The sequence below is a fragment of the Zingiber officinale genome, chromosome 8A (assembly GCF_018446385.1).
Source record: "Zingiber officinale cultivar Zhangliang chromosome 8A, Zo_v1.1, whole genome shotgun sequence".
NCBI lineage: Eukaryota > Viridiplantae > Streptophyta > Magnoliopsida > Zingiberales > Zingiberaceae > Zingiber > Zingiber officinale.
The window spans coordinates 22,482,579-22,509,304 of NC_056000.1; the positions used below are offsets into that span (position 1 = coordinate 22,482,579).

At 36.8% G+C, this 26,726-nt stretch overlaps 2 protein-coding genes across 3 annotated transcripts; both read left to right on the forward strand.

Moving 5' to 3' along the window:
- The first annotated feature begins 458 nt into the window (after positions 1-458).
- On the forward strand, positions 459-3,395 carry LOC122007966 (pentatricopeptide repeat-containing protein OTP51, chloroplastic-like). The gene is made up of 2 exons (XM_042563511.1): positions 459-1,105; positions 1,312-3,395. Exons 1-2 carry the CDS (start codon positions 593-595, stop codon positions 3,154-3,156), a joined length of 2,358 nt encoding a protein of 785 aa, XP_042419445.1. The 5' UTR covers positions 459-592; the 3' UTR covers positions 3,157-3,395.
- Positions 3,396-5,078: 1,683 nt separating this feature from the next.
- LOC122007967 (pectin acetylesterase 8-like) lies at positions 5,079-15,924 on the forward strand. 2 transcript variants are annotated; one of them, XM_042563512.1, is made up of 13 exons: positions 5,079-5,473; positions 7,491-7,612; positions 7,740-7,822; positions 9,214-9,340; positions 13,305-13,384; positions 13,493-13,579; positions 14,098-14,222; positions 14,321-14,381; positions 14,829-14,882; positions 14,974-15,051; positions 15,136-15,241; positions 15,353-15,495; positions 15,611-15,924. In XM_042563512.1, exons 1-13 carry the CDS (start codon positions 5,433-5,435, stop codon positions 15,716-15,718), a joined length of 1,215 nt encoding a protein of 404 aa, XP_042419446.1. In that variant the 5' UTR covers positions 5,079-5,432; the 3' UTR covers positions 15,719-15,924. The 2 variants fall into 2 exon arrangements, with proteins under 2 accessions (XP_042419446.1, XP_042419447.1); XM_042563513.1 differs by lacking the exon at positions 5,079-5,473 and having other exon boundaries at positions 7,488-7,612; positions 7,729-7,822.
- The last annotated feature ends 10,802 nt before the right edge of the window (positions 15,925-26,726 follow it).

A 26,726-nucleotide genomic window follows, 5' to 3' on the forward strand; every position in this document is an offset into this window, starting at 1 on the left:
CAAGATTGATTAAGAGGTCAGTTGCTAGGATCTAGTAACACACGTGATCAAGTACGATTATTGGTTTGACTTAGAGACTCAGAGCAAAATGGATTCAACGATGGGAAACACCAACAACATTGAAGACTTGAAAATATAGAGTATATAGATTTTGAGAAAATTTTCTAAACAGAGTACCTAGAAGCTTGTATGATCAAAAAAATCCTCAAACAAATTTAATAGATTGAAATATCGAGTCAACTTAAAAGTACTGATTTCTTTAAAGTAAACTAAACGTACGATGAGTTGACTAAGCATCATTAGTCAATCAGGTAATTGAGAATAAAAAAATATTATCTATTGGAGTTTACATTAAGGTAAATATCAGACCAATCTCTTCTGTCCAGCCCGGAAAATAGACCTGCGGCGTGAGTCGGTGTGTAAAAGAACAAACCCGGTCAAATTTAGCAATCCAAGTTGGCTACCCGGGGCCGCCCGGTTCAGATTCCATCCCATTCCCACTGTTCTTCCACCCCATCCATTCCTCTGCTCTCTCCAACGCGAAGGAAGAAGAGCCCGCCTTCTGCCCCCTCCTTCAATCGCTTCTCTCGTCATGAGCGTCGCCTTCTACCACGCCTCCGCTCTCACAAGCACCCTGGCCTCCCCCTCCACTCCTATCCGCATACGCCACCGCGCTCTCTGCCAAAACCGCGCCTCCTGCCTTACTTTCCGCCCGTTGCGGGCTCACGCTTCCGATAATGTTACAATTTCGCCTAAAAGTTCTTCCTTTTCGATTTCGGTGCCGCAGCAGCAAGCGGAAGCATCAGACGAGGAGGATTTGGAAGAAAAGGAGCCTCCTTCCGTCGAGCCGTGGTTCCATGACGTGGCCCAAGAGAGGGATATGAGGTCACTCCCCTCGCCCGAGCTCCAGGTGGTCCAGCTCGAGGATCTCCCAGAGCAATGGAGGAGGTCCAAGATCGCGTGGCTCTGCAAGGAACTGCCGTCCTACAAACACTCCACTTTCGTCAGAATCCTCAACGCGCAGCGCAAGTGGATCAGGCAAGAAGACGCCACCTACGTCGCTGTCCACTGTATGCGAATCCGGGAGAACGAAGCCAGCTTCCGGGTGCGTACCAGTAGTTATCTCTGCTCTGCTCACCATCTGTTCGTTTTTATGCCTAAATCACTTATTCCGCTTGGGGTTAAACTCAGTTTGGTTTTTACCCCCAAAAAAAAAAAAAAATTTTTTTTCCAGCATCAACGGTGATGTTCTTGATTTCTTCTGCATCAAACCAACTCCTGATTCTGGATTGCTCTTGGTTTTCTTTTCAGGTGTACAAATGGATGTCACAGCAGCACTGGTTCCGCTTTGATTTAGCTCTTGCGACAAAGCTTGCTGATTATTTGGGAAAGGACCGGAAATTTGCAAAATGTCGAGAGATCTTTGACGCTATCGTGAATCAAGGTCGTGTCCCCAGTGAGTCCACTTTTCACATATTGACAGTAGCTTATCTGAGTGCACCTGTCGAAGGTTGCCTCCATGAAGCTTGCGGCATTTATAACAAGATGATTCAATTGGGCGGCTATAGGCCACGCCTGAGCTTGCACAACTCTCTCTTCAGAGCCATCGTGAGTCAGCCGAATGGAAAAGTAAAGCATTATCTTAGGCAAGCTGAGTTCATCTTCCACAACATAATCACTTGTGATCTTGAGGTGCATCAAGATATCTATTCTGGTTTGATCTGGCTCCACAGCTATCAAGACACCATTGACACGGAAAGGATTGCAGCTCTAAGGAAAGAAATGAAAATTGCTGGGTTCAAAGAGAGTACAGATGTTCTCATCTCCATCACGAGGGCTTACTCGAAAGAAGGTAATGTAGAAGAAACAGAAAACACATGGCTCAAGCTTCTTCAGGGTGATTGTAGTATCCCACCTAAGGCTTTTGTTTATCGCATGGACCTTTATGCAAGAGTTGGAGAGCCCATGAAATCACTGGAGATATTTGATACGATGAAGAAGCAAAATATACCTGTTAGTTCGGCTGCATATCTTAAAATCATAGAGGTCATGTCAAAGGCTGAGGAGATTGAATTTGCTGAAGCAATTTTTGAAGAGTACATTGGAACTGGAATGAAACATCTTATGCCTGCCTATGAAGATTTGATATCTATGTACTTCAGTTTGGGTTTAGATGATAAGTTGGTAACAACATTCTATCAATGCCTGACCAAATGCAGTCCCAATAGGAGGATCTATAATATATACCTGGAGTCCTTGGTGAGAGTTGGCAACCTTGAGAAGGCTGAAGATGTATTTAATGAGATGCATTCAAATGGGACAATTGGTAGTAGTGCTCGGTCATGTAATGTCATTTTGGAAGGCTATCTTGCTTCAAGAGATTGCGTTAAAGCTGAAAAGATATATGATATCATGCGCCTTAAAAAATATGAACTAAAGGCTGAACTTTTGGAAAAGCTACAAGAAGTTATTAGCTTGAATAGGAAGATAGTTAAGAGAAAAATAAGCATGAAGCTCAACAACGAACAGCGTGAAATTCTAGTTGGCTTACTACTAGGAGGTGTAAGAATAGAATCAGACGAGGAGAGGAGGAATCATGCCATATTTTTTGAATTTGATCAGAATTCCAAGGTTCACTCTTCTCTAAAAGTACATATTCATGAAAGGTTTTATGAATGGTTAACATCTTCAAGTAGGTCTACAGATGATGACAAGGTATTAAATCAATTTTGTACTGTGGCACACTCTTATTTTGGTTTCTTTGCCGATCAGTTCTGGTTGAACGGCCGACCTATGATTCCGAAGCTTATTCATAGGTGGTTATCAGCTCGTGTTCTTGCATATTGGTATATGTTTGGAGGATTGAGAATTTCCTCAGGTGATATTTTGTTGAAGCTGAAAGGCGGTGGCTGCGGAGGCACTGAAAGGATCATCAAATCATTACAGGCAAGATCCTTAGAATGCAGAACCAAAAGGAAGGGAAGAGTGTTTTGGATAGGATTTCAAGGAGCCAATGCCGATAGATTTTGGGAACTTACTGAACCCTACATTTTGGCGACTGTTAAGAGTCATTTGGATCCTGGTGGTTGTGTCTCAGTTAATGGAGAGGAAGAAGTTGAATTCAATACCTTGGAGTCTGAGTCTGATATCGATTGAGGGCTGCCACTTAGTGAAGAAAAAAAAAGCAACCAGCTCGGTTTGATAAACCATTTGACACTGAATTCACTGAGACATTTGAAACGAATGAAAATAAATGTAGGTGATGTTGCCATGAGGAAAATGTAGATTTTGTAGAATGCCCTGTTTATTATATTTTGCTTCAACAAAAGCCAATTACGCTGTGTGGATGATTAAATTGATTTGCAAAGGGAAAAGTAAATGATCTTCTACGTCTATTTGCTGGTTTGATCCTGTTTGACTATGAAAATTTCGCACACAAAGGAATCATATTAATGTTTTACGAAGAGCAGAAAAGATAGAAAAATTGGCATGTTTGGCAGTTGGTCGACGGCATAAAGGATTCCATGTAGGAGTTTATAGAAAACACAGAATTTTAATGGTTCATCTATCGTATCAATGGGGATATTAGAGGATATGTTTTTTAATAGAAGATACCAATGAAAGTGCAAAATATAGTTCATGGTAGAAATTGCTAAGTATTGCTAACTAGTTCGTCTTATCGTGAACCATTGTATTCGTATGAAATCAAGTCAGTAACATTATCATTGGTTAATGCTCTGTTATATTCGCCTTCAACTCAAAATTATGCGCCACTTCATCAACAACTATTAATATTGAGCATTGATGTTTTCTCCAATAAATTGGAGTTAATTTTTAATAGATGTAAAATGTGTTGTTGAATATCTAACATTTCTCATATAAAGAGCTATTATGAATAAAATGTTTCTCGTGATTTATTTATCTATATCATATGTGGGGTCTACGATAGGGAATTATTTGGAATGAGCAATATGCTCTAATTAATATTGAGCATTATAATATTTTCTTTAGGTTTTTAGCATTCATTCATTCAATAATCACACTGAATTGATGAAATATATCTTCATCAATCTGTGCTATCTTATCCACATTTTTGAGAGTCATATCAATCAAATGTAGACAAGAAAATCTAGAATTATTATGTTTTGTGACACACTCTTATGTGCATGACTTTGAATTCATAACCTCTCTTGTATGATATCGCTATGTTGATTGTGCTCACTACACATGAAAATGGTTAGTTCCGACCAGATCTTGATCCTCATACAATTGTCTATTTAGTTTGATAATTGATGTATTTGTAATGGCTGAGTTTGATGACAACTGTGATGTATGCCACCTTTCATTGCTCTTACAGAAAGTCATTTGTTTTTGAATTTTTGACAAAATGAATAAATGGTTGTAATCACAATATACAAATCAAATTACGTAATCATGAAGAAAACACGATTAGGATGACGAATTATTCAAAAATATGATATCATTATATTAGCGGCCCCTTGTAACGGCCCACGTTATCGAAAGTTAAACAGAAATTAAAATTGTTAAGTGCATAAGTAAGGGTCTGCAGAGATAATGAAATCCTGTGTACACTTAGTAACTTGGTCAACCCTGGGGCCTTAAAAGTTTATTCAATTGGTGGTAAAAAGTAAATACGTTCGCTCTCACACCTTCGTCAATTCGTCTCAGGGTCAACACGGAAGAGGTAAATCACGGACGACTACTAGCCTTTGAAATAATGACTAGCACATAAGGGAGGTATTTTTTTGATTTTGTCAAGATTCGAACCCCAGATTTTATTGGTGGCAACACTTTATATACTAGTCATTAGACCCATCCGAGGAGACCCTTCAAAGCTTATTCAAATAGTTTATCTTGAGGGATATATTTAAACAACCCTTAAACGAGATACAAAAATTTAATGGAATCTTAAATTATTTGTTGGAGAGCAATGAAAGAGAAGAAGAATATTTTACATTTGTTCCATTTGATTTTAGAGAAAGAAAAACAACAAGCCGTTAGTTTGGCTCTATTCCAACCACAGGTTATCATAACAGCTTGCAGATGGTACATGTAATTCAACCCAAGCGACCACCGACAGAAGTTCTTGGCTGAGCGTCAAACTTTGCTGCAGTCACCGTCACCGACATGTTCTCATTGACTTTTTGACTCTATTTAGTCAGCGATGACTATGACATTCTTGTTAGATCTTGCGCCGCCAGTTGGGTCGACAGCCACTTCTTCCCTACCCTAAAATATCAGCTCAGCTTCCTGCAGCAGTGCGTGTTCATCTCTTTGTTCAAGTGTGGACTTTGGGGCGTGTGAACTGGAGGACCAAGGAGCTAGTGGGATCTTCTCCATTTACACATTTTTCTGGCCTTTCCCTACTTTGGATTTTTCTATATAGTGATGCCTTCTTGTACATTAGCAGAATGAGTTTCGGGCATAGGCTCAGTTCTTCAAGTGTTTGCAGGTATGCTTGTAAGGAGTTACACGTTGCAACTTCTCTTTCTTGTCAAAATTTATGCATGCTTCCTTATTTTTGCTTATATGGGATGATGGAAAAAGAGGAGGGATAGGAGACATGATAAGGATGGGAAATAATAAGAATAGATGTGGTTTAATGAATTCATATTTATTTATTTACTTGCAAAGAAGGAGAAGCTAATTTAAAATTCTTCTTCCTTTGTTTACTCTAGGGGAAAAGTTAGAAGGATGAAAAGTTAAGGCTAAAGTCCATTTGGTGTCCCTCTTAATTCATTCCATTAGAATATTGTTACTAATAATTCTTTTGGATAGTGAGAGCTCCACTTATATCAGAAGGGCCAATATATCTCTTGATTATGACTTAGAGCTTAACCCTCTTCTTGTTGTTAGTTTGTTGATATCTAGTTATTTACATCAACTCACTTGGTCCGTTAGACAACAGATTTTCTCTCTTTAATTTGTCCTTCCACGCAGTCAAAAGTTACTTCCTCAGTTCATGAGAGATTATTAATAGATATTGATCGGCAAAGTAATGAAATTAAGTTGACTACTTTATATATGAGCTAGCGTTAGGTCATATATGAAGTATGACCTACACATGGTATTCATTGACTTAGAAAAAGCTTATGATAGAGTTCCAAGAGAAATTATATGGAGAATTTTAGAAAAGAGAGGTGTTAGCGTAATATATATTGAACTAATTAAGGATATGTGTGAGGATGTAACGACCAGAGTAAAGACTTCAGGCGGAGTAACTGAAGCATTTCCAATAAAGATAGGGTTACATTAAGGATCAACCCTAAGTCCCTATCTTTTTACACTAATTATAGATGAACTCACTGCGCACATTCAAGACACAGTACCGTGGTGCATGTTGTTTGCAGATAATATTATTTTGATAGATGAGACACGTGAAGGAGTAAATGCTAAGCTAGAATCTTGGAGGGAAACACTAGAAGAGAAAGGTTTTAAGCTTAGTAGATTAAAGACAGAATATATGGAATTTAAGTTTAGCAATATTAGAAGTAATGAAACAATTGTTAAGATAGGAGAGGACGAGTTGCCCGGAACCGAGAGATTTAGGATCATTTTTACAAAATGATGGAGGGATTTGAGAGATGTCTTACATAGAATACAAGCAGGATGAGTGAAATGGAGGGGAGCGTCGGGTGTTTTATGTGACCGTAAAGTACCTCTTAAACTTAAAGGTAAGTTATATAAAGCTGAATGTTGGGCTATGACTCGAGCACATGAGCAGAAGATGAGAGTTGCAGAGATGAGGATGTTAAGGTGGATGTGTGGACATACGAAGATGGACAAAATAAGAAATGAGAGCATTAGAGAGAAAGTCGGAGTTGCATCTATTGAGGACAAACTCCGAGAGACACGTTTAAGATGGTACAGACATGTACTTAGACGACCAATAAATGCTCTAGTTAGGCGATGTGAAACTATGATAAACATGCATATCAAACGAGGAAGAGGAAGACCAAAAAAACTTGGTTAGCAACAATAAAACAAGATAAATTTTATTTAAATATAGATGATGATATAATAGGAGATAGAGCTCAATGACGTAAAAGGATTCATACAGCCGACCCCACCTCGTGGGAAAAGGCTTGGTTGTTGTTGTTGTTGTACTTCATATATGAGCTAGGCACAACGGTAAAGTTGTTGTCATGTAACTTAGAGGTCACGGGTTCAAGTCGCAAAAATAGTCTCTTGTAAAGTTAATACAGGGTAAAACTACGTACAATAGACTTAATATGGTCCGACTCGTCCCGGGACATGCATTGGCGGGAGCTTTATATATCGGGCTACCCTTTACTTTATATGGCCTAGGTTAGAGGCATTTTCCCTCCTTTTTCCGATCAAAGAAATAGTTTGTCTCTTTGCTTGTGTCCATCAACCTATCTAATTTTTGCCTCTTTCCTTCAAATTAAGAACTTCAACGTTGTCTGAATTAGAGCCACTGTTTCAAAATTTGTAATTTGTTTCTACAGAATGGAAGATGATAAAATAGGGGCATTGACTTTGTCTCTCATTTGCACATATTGTCTACTACTAGTCAATGGATATGATGTGCCCATGACACTATTGGAAAGTGCAGTTGACCAAGGAGCAGGTTTCCATTTAAACTCCATTTTTTTTCCTTGAAAATTTGCAATTTGGAACTCCTTTTTCAATCTTCTTCGAATCACATTCTGTTTTTGGAGATAATTTAAGGCTTTTGATTTGAAGATATTTTGCAGTGTGTCTGGATGGAAGTCCCCCAGCTTATCATTTCTCTCCAGGTTTCGACTCTGGGGCTAATAACTGGCTAGTTCACATGGAGGTCTGCCACTTAATTTAACTTTCTTGTTAAGAAAAAAGTAGGAGATGTTTATTTAACATTATATATTATTTTCAGAATGTATAATCATAATAAATATATAGTGGTAGTCCATGCAAATTCTATCATGATATAGAGCCTAGGTTTGTATTGGTTGGAATATTTCATATTTCTATTGTTTATATATACTATTATAGCGTGATTTTAGATTGATATTATGTTGTTTTGAGCAAGTTATTTTCATCTCTTGGAATTCACTCATGGGCTAAACCTGATCCATATTCTTGTGAATCATGAAAACATGCAATTCGTGATCGTATATTTAGTATGAAAGAAACATACTCGAAGAGGTTGCAAACCTGATCCATATTCCTCTGAATCATGAAGATCTCTTGTTGAAAAGCAACATACTTGAAGAGATTGCAAAGTAGAGCCACAACATGAGTCTAGAAACCTAAATTTATGGAATTATCTTACCTAGTTACTGAGAGTTTTAATTCTTCCTTTCTGCATACTTGATGATATCTTCATCTTCAATCAATATAGTAAAGGTGGAAATTGATATCCATACCAATAAAACGAGCTAGATGTTGTTTCTTGATGAAAGGGAGTGTTTTTACTTAGAGAAAATTGTCACTGGTGGATCTAAATATGCCTCTTCATTAACATAACAATCATGACATCAAGGCAATTGGTTCACTCATAACAATTGGAGGAAAGAAAAGTTATGAATTCTGATTTGAAAAAGAAGCAGCTTCCCTAACCCTCTTCAATGGGTCGTGACTACTAGGTTTTGCATCCTTCCTGGTTCACTATTCACCCTTGAATTAGATTAACCATCCAGATCTGTTAGCTGATGCATTACTTCACCTAGACCTAATGGATCACTCCAATTTGGCATGACTCGACCAATTAGTATGCAACCCAGACTGGCATTCTGTGTGACAGCTTGGCCAATGTAAGTGTTCTACATGTTATAGATTCAATATGTGCCTCACAACAATGTGAAATTTTGAAGTGCACTTTTCATTAAAAAAGCAACTCATGATATGTGCATGTTCGCACCACATCACTTATGTGCATGTTCGCACCACATCACTTATGTGCATTACATAGCGTATGGTCTCACCGTGTGGCTTTCCAGCACTAACTGCATTTTACAAGACTTGATGGATGTTGCTTCATTCATAAGTCTTCATCTCCCTCCAAAAACTAGATGTGTAACTAAAGCCCCATGTGGCTTCTTCTTACTCCCCATATCTCTTGAACAAAACAAAAAAAAAAAAACTGGTTTTCAGCTTTTTTGCTTTGAAATTCTACAACAATTTATACCAAATTGTTCTTTAGAGCTCCTGTGTTAATTGGACTAATGTATCATCATCTTCATTTGATAGGGGGGAGGCTGGTGCACAAGTATCCAAGATTGTCTTGCTCGGAAAGATACTTTCAGAGGCTCATCCAAGTACATGAAGCCTCTTTCATTCTCTGGGATCTTAGGCAATAGGCAGAAATCAAATCCCGGTACCTTCTCTTTCTCTCTCTCTTCTTTTCCAGAAGAAGCAGTAGCCTGAGGTATTCATTCCACACGTAATAGGAACTGATCTTCTGAACTAAATGTAAGAAAAGGAAGCAACAATCTTATAATTGATCAATACTTCAGTTGAATTTCTTGGCTTTCTCCTTTTTGTTAGTGTATAAATTTATAAATCTAAATTATAGAAGAAACAGAATCTGAACCAGTAACTATATTAGTCTCACCGGCACTATGCCCACAAGATGACAATGCAAAACTCTCAAAGCATATTATGCTTGTTGCTGATAGAGGGCATACAAATGATAAATCCTAAACTATACTCATGGAAGGTAACTATGATAAATAGCATTTTCTGTACTCGTGCTGTTTTGAAAATTACTTTGTTGGAACTATGAAATGGATGTATTAACTTTACTAGTTCATGAATAGATAGATATACCTCTTGGACGATTACTTGTTCTCTTTAATGATAAATATGCTCTTCTCATCCTGTTCATCAATAACAACAACAACAATCAAGTTTTATCCCCCTAGGTGGGGTCAGCTATATAAATCATTTTACGCCATTGATCTTTATCTCCCACTATATCATCATCTATACTTAAATAAATTTTATCTTATTTTATTATTGCTAACCAAAGTCTTTTTTATCTTCCTCTTCCTCGTTTGATGTGCATGTTTCACATCGTCTAACTGGAGCATTTATTGGTCGTCTAAGTATATGCTCTTTCTCTCAGAGTTTTTCCTCAATAGATGCAACTCTGACTTTCTCTCTAATGCTTTCATTTCTTATTCTGTCTATTCTTGTATATCCACACATCCACCTTAACATCCTCATCTCTGCAACTCTCATCTTCTACTCATGTGCTCGAATCATAGCCCAATATTCAGCTCCATATAACATATTGCGGTTTTGTAGAAGTTTCCTTTAAGTTTTAGAGGTATTTTATAGTCACATAAAACACCCGATGCTCTCCTCCATTTCAACTATCCTGCTTGTATTTTATATAAAACATCTCTCTTAATCACTCTATCATTTTGCAAAAAATGATTCTAAATATCTAAAGTTCTCGATTTTGAGCAACTCGTCATCTCCTATCTTAACAATTGTCTCATTATGTCTAATATTGCTAAACTTAAATTCTATATATTATGTCTTTATTCTACTAAGCCTAAAACTTTTCCATTCTAGTATTTCCAGCAAAGATTCTAGTTTAACATTTATTTCTTCACGTGTTTCATCTACCAAAACAATATCATCTACAAACAACATGCACCACGGTACTGTGTTTTGAATGCGTGCAGTGAGTTTGTCCATAATTAGTGTAAAAAGATAGGGACTTAGAGCTGATTCTTGATGTAACCCTATCTTTATTGGAAATGTTTCAGTTACTCCGTCTTAAGTCTTTACTCTAGTCGTTACATCCTCGTATATATCCTTAATTAGTTCAATATATGTTACGCTAACACATTTTTTTTAAGAATTTTTCATATAATTTCTCTTAGGACTCTATTATAAGTTTTTTCTAAGTCAATGAATACCATGTGTAGATCTTATTTTTGCTCCCGATATTTTTCAATTAATTATCTAAGAAGATGTATAGCTTCTATTGTCGACCTTCCAAGCATGAACCCAAATTGATTTTCGGTTACTGTGGTCTCCTTCCTCAAATTTTTTTTATTACTTTTTTACAAAATTTCATAGTATGACTCATTAGTTTAATACCCCTATAGTTTGCATAATTTTGTATGTCTCTCTTGTTCTATATAAGGGAACTAGAGTACTTATCCTCCATTAATCAGGTATTTTTTCCGTTTTCAATATCATGTTAAATAATTTTGTAAGCCATTCAATACCTTATTTCCCTAGTCACTTCCACACCTCTATCGGAATATCATCTAATCCAACGGCTTTTCCATTGTGCATCCTATTTAAAGCTTGTTCTACTTCTGAAGTTTGAATTTTACGATTAAAATTTAAATTTCTATGCTCATTTGTCCTACTTAAATTACCTAAGTTAAGTTGGTCACCTAAACCTTCATTAAAAAGTTGATGAAAATACCTCTTTCACCGCTCTTTTATTTCTCCATCGTTTACTAGTACCCTATTATATTCATCTTTAATATATTTTATTTGGATAAGATCTCTTATCTTCCTTTCTCTCATTTTAGCTATTCTATAAATATCTCTTTCCCCTTCTTTTGTATCTAATTTTTGATATAATCATTCAAAAATTTCATTCTTTGCTTCATTCACTACTCTCTTAGTTTCTTTCTTGGCCATTGTATATTTTTTAAAGTTTTCCTCATTCTTACAAATATATAATTCCTTATAAGCTATTCATTTTTTCCTTCACTTTCTCTTGTACTTTGTCATTCCACCACCAAGATTCCTTACTTAACGGTGTATGTCCCTTTGACTCACCGAGTACACTCTTAGCTATCATTTTCAACTTTGATATCATCTTATCCCATGTCGTATTAGAATCACCGTATATTTTACCTAATGCTTGTACTCCTACCTTCTCCTTGAATATATTTTGTTTCTCATCCTTTAACTTCTACCACTTAATTCTAGGAGTCGTATTTATTTTCTTTCTATTGATATTATGCTTGAGGTGTAGATCTAATACTACTAACCTATGTTGGGTAGTTAAGCTTTATCCAGGGATGACCTTACAATCTTTACAAATATTTCTATTCTTCTTTCTAACCATAAGAAAGTCAATTTGTAATTTATTATTCCCACTTTTGAACGTGACTAAGTGTTTGTTTTTCTTAAAAAACGTATTAGCTAATATAAGGTCATACGCTATTGCAAAATATAATATAGTTTTCCCTTTCTCATTTCTCGTTCCAAACTCATAACCCCGTATTCTCTCATATTCCTCATTTTTCACTTTGACATCCCATTTAGATCATCTCCTATTAAAATTATTTTATTTGGTGGAATGTTTTATAATATTTCATCTAAGTCGTCCCAAAATCTTGATTTGGTAGTTTCATCTAATCCTACATGCGGTGCATATGCGCCAATTATGCTCATAGATTCTTTCGCCACTATTATCTTAAAGGCTATAATTCTATCCTCTTTTCTAACTACTCCTACAACTTCATCCTTTAACCAACTATCTACAACAATACTCATTCCATTTCTTTCTTTACTCTTTATACCATAACTTAAAACTCGAGTTCTCTATCAGTTTTACCTTCTCGCCTACCCATTTTGTCTCTTGTACACACAAAATACTAATTCTTCTCCTAATCATCGAATCTACTATCGCCATTGATTTATCAGTGAGGGTTCCTATGTTCCATGTTCTAAATCTTAGATTATTAGTTTTTCTATCATATTTATTCTTATCCAACTTATAGTGTGAGAACTCTTGCTTATTTAACATTACATCCAAGTTCTCATGGAGATGTAGCGGTCCTTGCCGATACGTTATAGTCGGACCTTATAACGCGAACTCTTACATATTTAACACTACACCCGAGTTCTGGAGTTGTAGCAGTCCTTGCCGAGACGCTACAGTTGGACTTGCAACGTGTTCCTTCCGGGGAACAACTTACCATTAACACAATAGTTTAATGGATCCATTCATTGAATATTTGTCATAATTTTTACACTGGCTGACAATCTAACGCAACCCTCCTCCTTTATCCGGGCTTGAGACCGGCCATAATTGGTTCTTCTCATCCTGTTCATCGATGATATAAAATCCATTTTGTTGCTTTTTGCTACTCACAAGCAATCACACATGTTGATCACTTATGACTGTGTAAAAGGGGTTTTGAAGCCACTGTAAAGATATGAATGATATCTTGCTTGTTTCATAAAAAATTCAAACAAAATATCATTTTTCTGTTTTTCTATTTTTATTTAGAAACTTTGTTTTTAACTGAAGTAGTTTTCATGCATTTGATCTCTCTTAGCCTGACTACATGCAGATTTCTACAACTGGAATAAGGTCAAGATTCGATACTGTGATGGTTCATCATTTACAGGAGATGTGGATGAAGTTGATCCTGTAAGTGAGATAATTACTTGATGCTTCTGATCAAACTGCACTTATTATGAAAAAATTTGGTAATTTGGTTAACTCTGTGATGCTTATTAATGCCTTTTTTCTCACCAGGCAACAAATTTGTACTTTAGAGGAGCAAAGGTTTGGCTCGCTGTTATAGAAGAATTGTTGGAGAAGGGGATGAATAAGGCAGAAAAAGTAATGACCATTTGAATCATGGAGATTTGTGTTTAGCAATCTTGATTGATCAATCACCTTCTCCAAAAGTATAACCGTATAAGCTGTTACAAATGGGTAAAATCTAGAATTTTAAAAAATACACTCTCCCTCATGAATGGGTGGATGAACTAGACTATCAAAGTTAATTTGGGCTCACATTTTTTAGTTATTGAACTAAAGAAGATTCAAGTGCAACATCTCCTCTAATATCATGTTAAATTTTGATTGGATCTCTTGCTCTAAAATTGTCAGGAAAGCACTCAATCAATAACTTCTCATTCATGGCAATGCTAATATCTATGTTATTCGGCCATGGGTATGGACATCCTACACGAGTGTGGACCCAAATGCCCAACATTTTTCTAACTTTTTTTTGCAAATGATCAATAGGGGATATTAGGTGTTCATTCAAAGTGTTGGCGTCTACATAATATTCAACTCGAACACAAAGAGGATAGAAGTTTAAGTGAATTTCTAATAAATGAGCATGATTGCAGGCTCTGCTTTCAGGTTGTTCAGCAGGTGGTCTGGCTTCCATACTACATTGTGACAGATTTCATGATCTTGTACCTGAGAACGCAACCGTTAAGTGCCTCTCGGATGCTGGTTTTTTCATAAACACGTAAGGCTGGCTTTTTCATTGATGCTATTTGATTCTACATTGTTCAAGTACTAGTATTTATTGCTTGAGGAAACAATGGTTATGTTTTTTCATAACAGGAAAGACATTTCTGGAGCAGAGTCTATTGCATCCTACTACAGCAATGTTGTTGGCACTCATGTACAGTAATTTCTTGCATCTAAAATTTCCGTTTGTTTGTTTGAAAACAACTTGTCTTTCTAAGAATGTTTTCATAGAAAACTTTTACAAGGAAAACAAGTTATTTTCTGCTATTTGGCAATGATATTGAGAATATTTTTCGGGTGGCAACTCGTAGAAGGATGAGAGTGGGAAGACGGATGAAAGTCATTTCCCTGAAACTAAATTTAGTATTTTCATTCATCTTCTAAACATTTTCTGTTGATCATGATTATAGGAAAATACTTCACAAAACAAACTGAGTCTAATACTGACTATAGATTTTCTTTAATGTATAGAAGTGCAAACTACAAGATAAATTTCATGTTTCCCAAATTAAAGTACACCTTGTCAATTGGTGCTATTTTTCAAGCTTTTAGTGGTTCTAGTACTTCATGTTTGGCTGTTTTCAATCATGATGATCTACAGGGATCTGCAAAGAACTTGCCATCTTCGTGCACTGCAAGAATGACTCCGAGCATGGTTGGCGACATCATTCTACTAAGAGACTGACTTTTTTGTTGAAAAATATATTAATTTCATATTTGAAAAAACATTAACGATTTGAACACAGTGTTTCTTCCCTCAATATGTGGTGCCTGAGATGCGCACACCTCTTTTCATTTTGAATGCAGCGTATGATGCATGGCAGGTCACAACTTCATCTGATAAGCCAATGCAAAACTTATCCGAAAAAACATGCGCGATAAATTCTATTTTGGCTTTAAACTTGCAGATCAAGAACATTTTGGCTCCAAGTTCTGCTGACCCACATAAGACTTGGAGCAATTGCAAACTTGATATAAAGCAGTGTTCTTCCGACCAGCTCGAGACAATGCATGGTAAGACTTTCTTTTCCACATTGGTAGTGCAATTTATGATTCTTAGCATCTGTTTCAGTACATGGACTCTGTTGCATGAGACTGTTGGTGTAATTGGCATGAAACGAACAGGTTTCCGGTCACAATTCCTGAGTGCTTTGCCGGTACTTGAGAACTCATCCATTGGCATGTTCATAAACTCATGCTATGCTCACTGTCAGTCAGGAAGCCAAGATACATGGCTAGCTGCTGATTCTCCTTCACTAAATAACACTGTAAGCTCTGCCATTCTCCACTTAACCTCATCTTATCTTCACGAAAACATCCCGAAAAGTAGATTGTCAATATAAAACCAACACCAACATGATTAAGTATTGTTGTTTATTGTAGCCAATTGCCACTGCAGTGGGAGACTGGTTTTACGGCAGGACCATGTTTCAGAAGATCGACTGCGCATATCCATGTGACTCGTCATGTATCAACCGGGCGGAAGATTAGGAACTGAACACTTGCAGTTATATTTATTCTCTAATTAAGCTGAGTGTGACAAACTAAATCAAAGCTTCTTGCATGTTGCCCCTGTTGTGTTTCTCCCTTTCTTTCTTTCTTTCTTTCTTTTTCTCAAGAAAAATGTTGTATTTGTTCTACATGGGATGCTTTTGGATAGGATCTCAAATTTCTATTGAATCTCATTGTCCATCAAATTCTTGTCGGTAAAAGAATGAATTGGTGATCCTTAGTGAGCAAGGTTGAGTGAGAAGTTCTTTGTGGATAGGGTCTTAAGGATCTAAATTCTAACCAGTTGCCTGAAACAATTTGTTTCCATTTCCTTATACCAGATATCACATTCTTGACCAAATCCCTGTTTTATGTTACTTTTCATGTTCTCCTTTGATATGTTTTTTATCTGATAGATTTTGTTTCTCTTTATCGAGTATCTGGAAATCATGTTGTGTCAATATTTGTTGCCACGGATAGAAATTAGATATGACAATTTGTCAAAAAAAACACATATACGTTTTTGAATTAATAAAAAAAGTGCATGCTACTTTAATATTTATGAAAGGACACATTTAATTTTGTATTCTTCTCATTTTATCCTTCTTGTCAAATTTTATTTTCTTTTCTCTTTCCTCTTCTATCAATGCAACCTCTCTTCTCTTTCCTTTCGTCTTTATCTTTCCTCCCTCTTTTTGCATTTCTCTTCTCTCTCTTTTTGCATGCATGCATAAATATCATATTCATGTTGGACTTAATATAATTCTATATCAAGCTCAACATGAGCCTAATATGGATACATATTAGACCTAATGTGGATCTTGTTAGTACAATTGTTCCTAGGTCAAAGTTGACCAGTTTGACTCAACCTTGAGTCTTTATATTTGACAATATATGGAGATTACAAGTGCAATTGTTTATTATTATTATGAAGATTTTCAGTACAAGTCTCCTTTGGTCAAAGGTTGACCAGTTTGATATGAGAGAATAGTCAAGTAGGTTAAGGTTAATTGGATATTTGATTGGGAAAATCCTAACTAGAGGTTAGGCAATGACAAGACCAACGGAATGATTAGCAAAAGAAGAAAATTAAGTGGGTTAATGTTGACCGGATACTTGGTGTGAAAAGTCCTAGTGAGTAAAGTCGGGCAATGTGGAAAGTCCTGATAAGTGAAGCCAGACAGATGAAAAGTCATGGTGAGTGAAGCTGGACAGTGAAAAGTTTTGGTGAGTGAAGTCAGATAGTTGGAAAGCCTCGGTGAGTGAAGTCGAACAATGAGAAAGTCTTGGTGAGTGAAGCCAGACAGATGAAAAGTCCTGGTGAGTGAAGTTAGACAGTTAGGAAGCCTCAATGAGTAAAGACAGACAGTTGGAAAGTCCCGATGAATAAAGTTGGGCAGTAGAAAGTCTTGGTGAGTGAAGCCAGACATATGATAAACCCTAGTGAGTGAAGGCAGACAGTTGGAAAGTTCTAATGAGTGAAGCTAAGCAGTGAGGAAACTCTGGTGAGTGAAGTTAGGTGGAAAAAACCTAGCGAGTAAAGCTAGGTGAAGAAAAGTCCTAATGAGTGAAGCTAGACATTGAAAAATCTAGTTGGGTCAAAGGTTGACCAGACACCTGGTGTTTAGAAGTCCAAGTGGGTCACGAAGGATCAAACACTTGGCAAGAGAAGAAAAGTCCAAGTAGGTCATAAGTTGATCGAACACCTGCCGTTTGGAAGTCCAAGTGAGTTATGGAGGGCTGGACACTTAGTATGAGGAGAAAAGTCCAAATGAATCAAAGGATTGACCGAACACTTGGTGAAGAAGTCTCAACAGGTCACGGATGATCTAACGTTGGACAAAGGAACTCTAGACTTGGATTAAGTAAGTTAGGGTTGGACAATTGATTGGGGCAGTCTATTGTCCCTAAGCTAATCGATTAAGTAATTTGTTAGGAGGTTCTTGCGAGAACACAAAAAGAGCCTGAATTGATTGGTTAATCGATTTAACCAAGCTTAATTGATTGCACCAATCGATTAAGGCCAGGAGATTCGTGAAGAGGAATTCATGAAAACAAGACTGAATCGATTGGCCCAATCAATTCAGTCACTTCTAATCGATTGGATCAATCGATTAGGCAGTGTTTTATCGTAAGAAGAGGGAATCGATTGAGGCAATCAATTACGAAGGCTTAATTGATTGTGCTAATCAATTAAGGTCTTTTTGCGAGTGAACAAATAGTTACAGAATCGATTGGGTAATCCATTAAGGCTCTCTGAATCGATTGGGATGACTCACCGATCGATTAGGTTTAAAAAAAGAGTTGTTCTGTAGGTGTTGGACAATCGGATGACATGACAACCGATTGTCGAAAAGATGAATAGATTGGGAGGCGTCTGAGAACCCTAGAAAAGGGTTTTTCATGGACTTCTTCGGAAGAGCTCTAAACACCAGTTCTTGAGATTTAGGGGAGACAAGTGCTACTTTATTTCCCACCTTTAAGAGGCATTCCAAGGCAAGAAAAGCTCAAGCAAATTAAGGTTCAAAGTGATAAGTCATGTTTCGATTTGTATTTGCATTTGTTTCCTTGTTTCGAGTTGTATTCTTGTTCTTGAGCTTATACGGGGCTTCTCCGCCTTCAGATTATTTCCGAGATGAGTGTTTTTATAGTGTAGATGTGTGCATTATGTGAATTCTTGGATTAGTCATCTCAAGGAGGTAGATCTCAAGTAAATTCTTGTGTTAGCATTGGAGAGTTCTTTGCTTCAAGTATTTCGCTGTAAATTATCTTCGTCGAAGCGAGAGAATCTATCCACCCCTAGCTCCCCTTGGATCCAACATGCTTGATATGGAAATATACCAGACCCACATTAGGTTTGATATGTATTCATATCAGGCCCAACATAGACTCATGTTGGGTTTAGAACTAATTTTTCTAATTACATTTAACACCCCTAGAGAAGCCAAAATTAGTAATGGACGATATCGTTGGGCTCCTTGCAGTCTTAGAAATACACAGGACTTGAAATGGATCTAATTGGACATGTTAAGACCCATCAGTGGATTTTGGTTAAAATTCATTGATGGATCTAGATATGTTCAATTGGACCCATTTCAGACCCTGTGGATTTCTAAGATTGCAAGGATTCCAACGGTGTCATCTATTGCTTATTTTGGCTTCTCCAGGGGTATTAAAATGTAATTAGAAGAATCGACTCTAAACTCTAAATCTTATCAGGTATATATTGGGCCTGATATGAATTATATCAGACTCACTAGGTTTAGTATTGATTCTTTCTTATTATATTTTAACACCTCCGGAGAAGCAGAAATAAGCAGTGGATGGCGACATTGAACTCCTTGCAGTCTTAAAAATCATTAGGTTTAGTATTGATTCTTTCTTATTACATTTTAATACCTCCAGAGAAGCAAAAATAAGTAGTGGATGATGACATTGAACTCCTTGTAGTCTTAAAAATCCACAGGACCTGAAATGAGTCTAATTGGATATGTTTAGGTCCATAAGTGGATTTTGACTAAAATCCACTGATGGACCTAAACATATACGATTGGACTCATTTTAGGTCCTATGGATTTCTAATACTACAAGGAGTCCAATGGTGCTGTCCATTACTAATTTCAATTTCTTTGGAGATGTTAAAATATAAAAAGAAAGAATCAGTTTTAAACCTTAGCGTGGACTCATGTATGAAGCCCAACGTGAGCATGACATGATTCATATCAGACCCAATGTGGGCCTAATATCAAACCCACGTCGGGCCTAATATGGATATATATCAAGCCCACGTTGGGTCTGATATAGAATTATATCAAGCCCAACATGAGTCTGATATTTATGCATGCATGCAAAATGAGAGAGAGAGAGGAGAGGAAAAAGAAGAGATATTGTATGGATAGGAGAGAGGAAAAAGGAAAGAGAAGAGAACATTAGATTTGGCAAGAAGGGTAAAATAGGAAGAATATAAAATTAAATGTGCCCTTTAGTAAATATTAAAGTAGCATACGCCTTTTGATTAATTAAAAATATAGATGCGTCTTTTGGTAAATTACCAAATTAGATATCCAATTAGACATTTGAATAGAAAACTCTTCGATGTTCTATAGAGTTTTTGCCATGATCTCCATTTTAGTTAATTATTTAGATTTTTAGAATTTGATAATTATGAATAACTGAAAAAGAAATGGTCGATGAAAAATTATCTTTGGTGATAGGTGTTTATCATTAGTTTTTAACTCAGTTAGTAAAACTCTTTTCATTCTTCACCCTGTCTCCCTTGTACATTAGCAATAAAAAGGGTAAAATCACCACTTTAGCGACCCCTCTAGGGTGGCCCCTACTATTTGGAAGAGAAGTAATTGATATAACATGTATAATCCTAAGCTGCATGAATTCTAGAAACCAAATAAGAACTCTACTAACAAGAACTACAAGAACATGATCTAGTTTCAATGATTAGCATAACATATCAAAATAAATAAAGACAATGAACTTGATTGTAGAGTCATTGTCTTTGTCCTTTAGCATCGTTTAATTGATCATATCCCTGTAGAAAAAGATACAACAAAAACAATAAGGATAAGTCTTCTGAGGGGTTTAGGTTGACAGCGCTGTAAAACCTTCATCAATGGGGAATGAAGGAAGATGTCGAGATGCACTAAATCCTTGGGGACCAATCCTTTATATAGAGCATATGATCCATTGTCAACCCATATATAATAATCGATCAGGCTAAAGGGTTCTACACATTAAACACACATCCAATAATCTAAAATCCAATAAAGTTAAGTTAGATCACTTTAGATGAGTTCAATTCATATCTATATGTATAACTTACAAATAATCCTACCTAAAATGGATAATATCTAATAATCTCCTACTTGGACTACGCGTGAGTTGTAAATGAAATACAAGAAGAACTTTAATTGATATTAAACTTTGTGGTTACAGAACACCCTCATAAATAATCTGGTCAATTAACTTTATTGATATAAAAGGTATAGAACTAAAAAGGTCATAACTACTATATATGTCTGTAACAAACCCCAAAAGTAATCACAATATCAATGTCATTAATGGGATAAATCAAGATGTGGATGTGTAGAGTGAAAATTACATGCATGTAATCAGTACATATCAATTTCCAATTGGTCCTAAAATGACCCAAAAGAGTTTGATCATATTTACAAAAATACTTTATATTAAACTGTACTAGTAAAGCATGATCTAAACCTTATGATTCCAAAAGGAATCTAGCTATATAATATTTACAAATGCTAAACATCATTAAATCATTATACTTTATTTCAGAGTGTCAAAACAAACAAATAAAATTTCCATTAATGTTTTAAATTTTAAGTATGCATAAAAATTAAAATAAAATATTTGTCTTTATTAACATAGAGCAATAAAATAAATACAGATTTCCACTAGATGAATTCTTCTTCCATAAGAAGAACTTTTATATCCACAATATGTGCATGAAACATCTTAGGCACTAAGGCCTTAGTAAGTGGATTTGTCAATATGGAATCTGTGTTGATATGCTCTATCATCACCTGACGACTCTGAACTCTTTTCTTTAACTGTCAGAAATTTAATGTCGATGTGCTTGGACTTTGACGAACTGCGGTTGCTCTTAGCATATAGTTTTACGACTTTATTATCACAATTTATCCTTAATGATTTATCAATGCCATCAACTATTTGCAACACTATGATAAAGTTTCACAGCCAAATCCCGTGATTAGATGTTTCATAGCATGCTACCAACTTTGTCTCCACAATAGAAGTGGCTACTAGCACCTGCTTGATGCTCTTCTAAGATATAGCCCCTCTAACCAGTATGAAAATATAATCTAAAGTGGACCTCCTGCTATCCAACTATCCAGTAAAATCGAAGTCTAAACATTTAATCACCACTAGGTGATCTGACCTCCGATATGTGAGCATGTGCCCTTTAGTTCTTTGCAAATACCGCATCACTCTTTTGCAATATGATAGTCCTGAGTTACTTGCATATTTGCCAGCATCTCCACTATAAATCCTATATCTGGTCATGTATAAACCTGTACATACATGAGACTTCCCACAACTGATGTATAAGGGAATTGTTCCATTTCCTTTATTTCAAGTTCAAGCTCTGCTACAAACTAAATTTGTCACCTCTAGACATAGGTGTGTTACTAGGTGCACAATTTTGCATGTTACAAGCACCTTTTTAATATAGACATTTTGTGAAAGTCAAAGAATACCTCTTAAACGATCATGATAGATCTGTATGCATAAAACAAAGGATGCTCCACTAAGATTTCTTATTTCAAAAATACTGAATAGAAATGATTTGGTTTCATGCAACAGATCCTTATTATTGCTCGTAAACAATATGTTATCCACATACAAGACAAGTATGATAAACTTGCTCCCACTGAACTTCACATATATGCACTAATCAATAGGATTTTCTTTAAATCCAAATGAGATGACCACTTGATCAAATTTTGGGTACCATTGATAGGACTCTTTTTTCAAACCATAAATGGACTTATTTAATTTACATACTAAGTGCTTTGAATTCTTCGACTCAAAGTTTTTTTGTTGTATCATATATATAGATTCCTCAATGTCACTACTGAGGAATACAGTTTTTACGTCCATTTAATATAACTCTAAATAAAAATGAGCTACAAGTGTCATAATTATTCAGAGGGAGTCTTTCGTCGACATCAGTCAGAAAGTCTCCTTATAATCAATGTCTTCTTTCTAAGTGAATCCCTTGGCAACAAGATAAGGCTTACACTTTTCAATATTGTCATTTGAATCCCGCTTGGTTTTAAATTTCCATTTACAACCAATGGATTTCGTACCTTCAGACAATTCAATAATAACTCAAACATCATTATTAATGATAGACTTCAACTCTTCTTGCATGACATTTTTCCACCTTTCAGGGTTAGAACATTATTTGACCTCTTGAAAAGATGTAGGACCACTTTCCAGCCAAATGTCAAACTCTTTCTCTTGGAGATAAACATAATTGCGAGAAGTTATGGATCTTTATTTCCTAGTGGATTGCCTTAAAATCACTTGTGTTTAAGGTGGTTGAGGTATGCGCTCATCAATATAATATCTTATTTTGAATGGTAGGCTCCTCAAATTGCATCGAAGATGACATAGGAATATTTTGACTCACTATTCTCATTGGATGTGCAATATCCATAATGTGAAGTATGGAAACCATACTGTTACTAATTACACTAGTAGTAACTATAGGAGGATCGCTAACACATTCTTCAAAAGATACTTTCTTGACTTTAGTACTCCCACTATCCTCAATGAATTTGATGTTTCCCATTTTGAAAAAGGATCTATTAGAGGGATTATAAAATTTATACCCTTTGACTTCTTAGAGTAACCTACAAAATTACAGCTAACTGTTCTTGAATTCAGTTTCTTTTTATTAGGCTTATAAGGCCTAGCCTCAGCTAGACAACCCAAGAAGTGTAAATGTCTAACACTAGGTTTTTTACCCGTCCACATCTCGAATAGAGTTTTAGTTAGTATCTTACTAGGAACTCCATTAAGTACATAAACTGCAGTCTTGAGTGCTTTACCTTATAAAAATTCAGGTAAAAAAGTGAAAGTCATTATATTTTTTACCATATCTTTTAGGGTTATAATTGCATCACTCAACTACATCATTCTGACTGGGAGTACCAGACATGGTATACTGAGACACAATCCCACATTCAACTAGGTAATTCACAAAAGATCCTAGACGTTATTTACCTGATCCATCATATCAACCATAATATTTACTTTCATGATCGGATTAGACAACTTTAATTTTCTTACCTAGTTAATTTTCAATTTTAGCTTTGAAAATTTTAAACATGTCCAAAGATTGTGACTTTTTGTAAATAAGGTACAAATAGTTGAATCTGTAGGACCGTTGGGCCGGCTAGGAGGGGGTTGTTGGATATCCTGCTAACACAAAAAGAAAACAAACCCTTCCTCGAACTCTTTAAGCTAACACTTGCATATATAAAGTAAGCTGATAAATTAAAAGCATAAAGAAAAAGTGAGGCACAAAAGGTTTACTTGGTTACAACCGATGTGGTTGTTAATCCAAGGAAGATTAAGCTGACTAAAAACTCCTTTAGGCGGAGAAGCCTCGTACAACAATGTAGTGTAGAAAACAGAAGCTAAACTAGAACTGAAGCGCACAAGTGTTTGAAATTACAATTTCGAGTTCGTTGTTAAGCTTCTGGACCAAGGCTATATTTATAGCCTTGGTCGGGGCGCCTGGAAGGGTTCCGGGCGCCCTGTGGGGGATAAAACTTATCCCCCAACGTTCAAATCAAGATAAATCTCGATCTGGTCAACTTTATTGGTCCGGGCGCCTCGGTTAGCTCCGGGCGCCCCGGACCCCGAAAGTCAACAGAGTTGACTTTTTCATCCGGGACGTCTGCTCCGTTTCAGTCCCGCCTCGGTCCGGGTCTTCTACTCCGGATCCGCTTACATGGGTGATCTCTGCCATCCGGAATAGGGCTCACCCGAACCCAACTTCCGGTCTTCTCGAGCGTGCTTCCCTCCGGCTTCTCGTCCCTCGGAATTGCCGCGTGTTTCCTTCTCGTCCGCCAGCGTACTCATCCGCAGTCTTCGTCCCTCGGTCGTCGACCTTCTCGCTAGCTGCGTCTCTTGCTCCCCGAGCAATCTTCCGCTCCGGCTTTCGTCCCTCGGAAGCACCGCGCGCTTCCTTCTCGTCCGCCGGTGTACTCTTCCGCAGCGCCTAGTCCCTCGGACGCACAGCGTGTCGTCCTTCTCGCTAGCTGCGTCTTCCGCTCGAGTACCTGTGAAACAACGCAGGACATAACTTAACTTGTTGATCACACCAAAACAACCTTGGGATTCCAACAGAATCAAGAGTAATTGTATATAAAGCTAATAAAATATGTGTGTTTATTCTAACATGTTTTAGGGGATGATCCACAAATGCCCATATATATTAACTTTAAGACATCACTACGTTAACTTGCTCCATTATTTCTTTTGTTAGTTGTCTAACCTTTTTAGGCATTGTTTGAATATATGTCCTAAATGTCTATGTCATAATATGGATGAATTCTCTTCAGTCAATTTGTGTTTCATACATATACTATGTATAATTACGTTATCAACCGTGTGAGTTAAGGTGTTAAATTTATAAAGCTTATCAACCAAGAAATCATTGTCAACCAATACTAAATTTAAGAAAATACTAAATATTCTATTTCCAAATGAACAAGAATAACATGATTTATCCAAATAAGAAATTGAAATTAAATTTCATCAAAAAAATAATACAGTAAATGTATTTTCTAAATTCAGAAAGACATCAATTTCTAAACAAACCCTAAAAACACTAATAGACTCTACTTTAGTTTTTTTTTTCATTCCCTGTATAGATATATTTTTCACCATCAAGCAGAAGACGACTCCTGAGATAATCTTGCATATAGACATTTATGTGAGTAGTAGCACCGATATTTATCCACCAAGTGCCAGTGGGTATAATAGTCAAATTGACTAAAGTATCGAAAAGAATTTAGATATCTCCACAATGATATGATATTGTCCACTTTGGGTCTAAGGCCTCATGATTTTGCTCTTAGGCTCTACCCAAAAGACATCATACCAATGGAGATATCTTTTTCTTATAAATCTATGATCTTTTCCATGTATTTTTAATGTAGGATTATGTTTGCAACCCCAACAATCCCCCCCCCCACCCCCCCCCTTCAAACAAAGGACCACAGAATTCCCTCTCAAGCATCGAGTCACTTTTGACCTGCTCAGTGCCTCCCCTCGAGCATCGGGTCACTAACCTGCTCAGGGCCTCTCCTACTTCGTTCAAGGTTTTACTCACATGGTTCTATCTTAGATCATGACTCTAGCTCGTGCTTCTTCCGGTGGTTAGTCTGGTGAATAGCGGCCTTGCTCTAATATCATTTGTATGATCGTGAATATGATAGAGGGGGTGAATAATGTTTTTAAAAAATTGAGAGCGAATTAAATCGAAGTACACAACGGAAGAATAAAAGAGAGGAGCTAGAAGAAGAAAGACAATCGCACGCTAACACAAGTAGTTTTACTTGGTTTGGAACCTTCAACAACTCCTACTCTATGGTCTGCACTCGTCGAGTGTTTTCGTTGGGTAATCCACTAATAGCTCGAATAATTACAAAAGTTAAGTACAAGAACTAAAAATAATGTTACCTACAACAGAGAAAATAAGAAGATCTTGATCACTGATTGCCTGAGGAGCTTCGCAGCATCATAGAAGCTTTTTATGAGCACTGCGCAAGAGTGAAAGTTGTAGCAGTTGTTGTTCTGAAGTTGCTGATACAAGGCTCTTATATAGGCCCATTTCGGGCGCCTGGAACCCCTTTTGGCACCTTGACCATGCTAGCGTGGCTCGACCAGCCGACGAACTCCAACTCAACTCTAGGATAAGTTTTCTGGTATGGGTGTCTAGACCAACTCTGGTCGCCCGGACCACCCAGGTGCTTGCGACACCCACCTGAGTGAACTAGTCCGGGCACCCGGACCAACCCCGAGTGCCCGGACTCCTCTTTTCTTCAACAACTTCTTCCCTGCAGAAAAGGGTTAGTTCGGGCAACAGAAAATATAATTATCCTGCAAAATAGAGTTAGCATAACACAATAAAATAGTAGTAGTAATTAAATCCTATCTCCCTGAGACTAAGATCTAGTTAAGGTCTCAGCTTAGGTTTTCCAAATGGACCTAAGCTGGACCGATGCCTACAGTTCTCTCAATGGGAAACGCGTCCTCATTGGATCTCTCCTCTAGTTTCTTACCTCCACTTACCAACTGTAGTCACTTAACTTGCCTTTGACCCACCAGGTCTTTCCGTCAGTTGTCAGGTCTCATAGACCCAATTGGACTTCGATCGATTGTCAGGTCCCGTAAACCAAACTGGGCTTTCCGCTATATATCAGGTCCAATA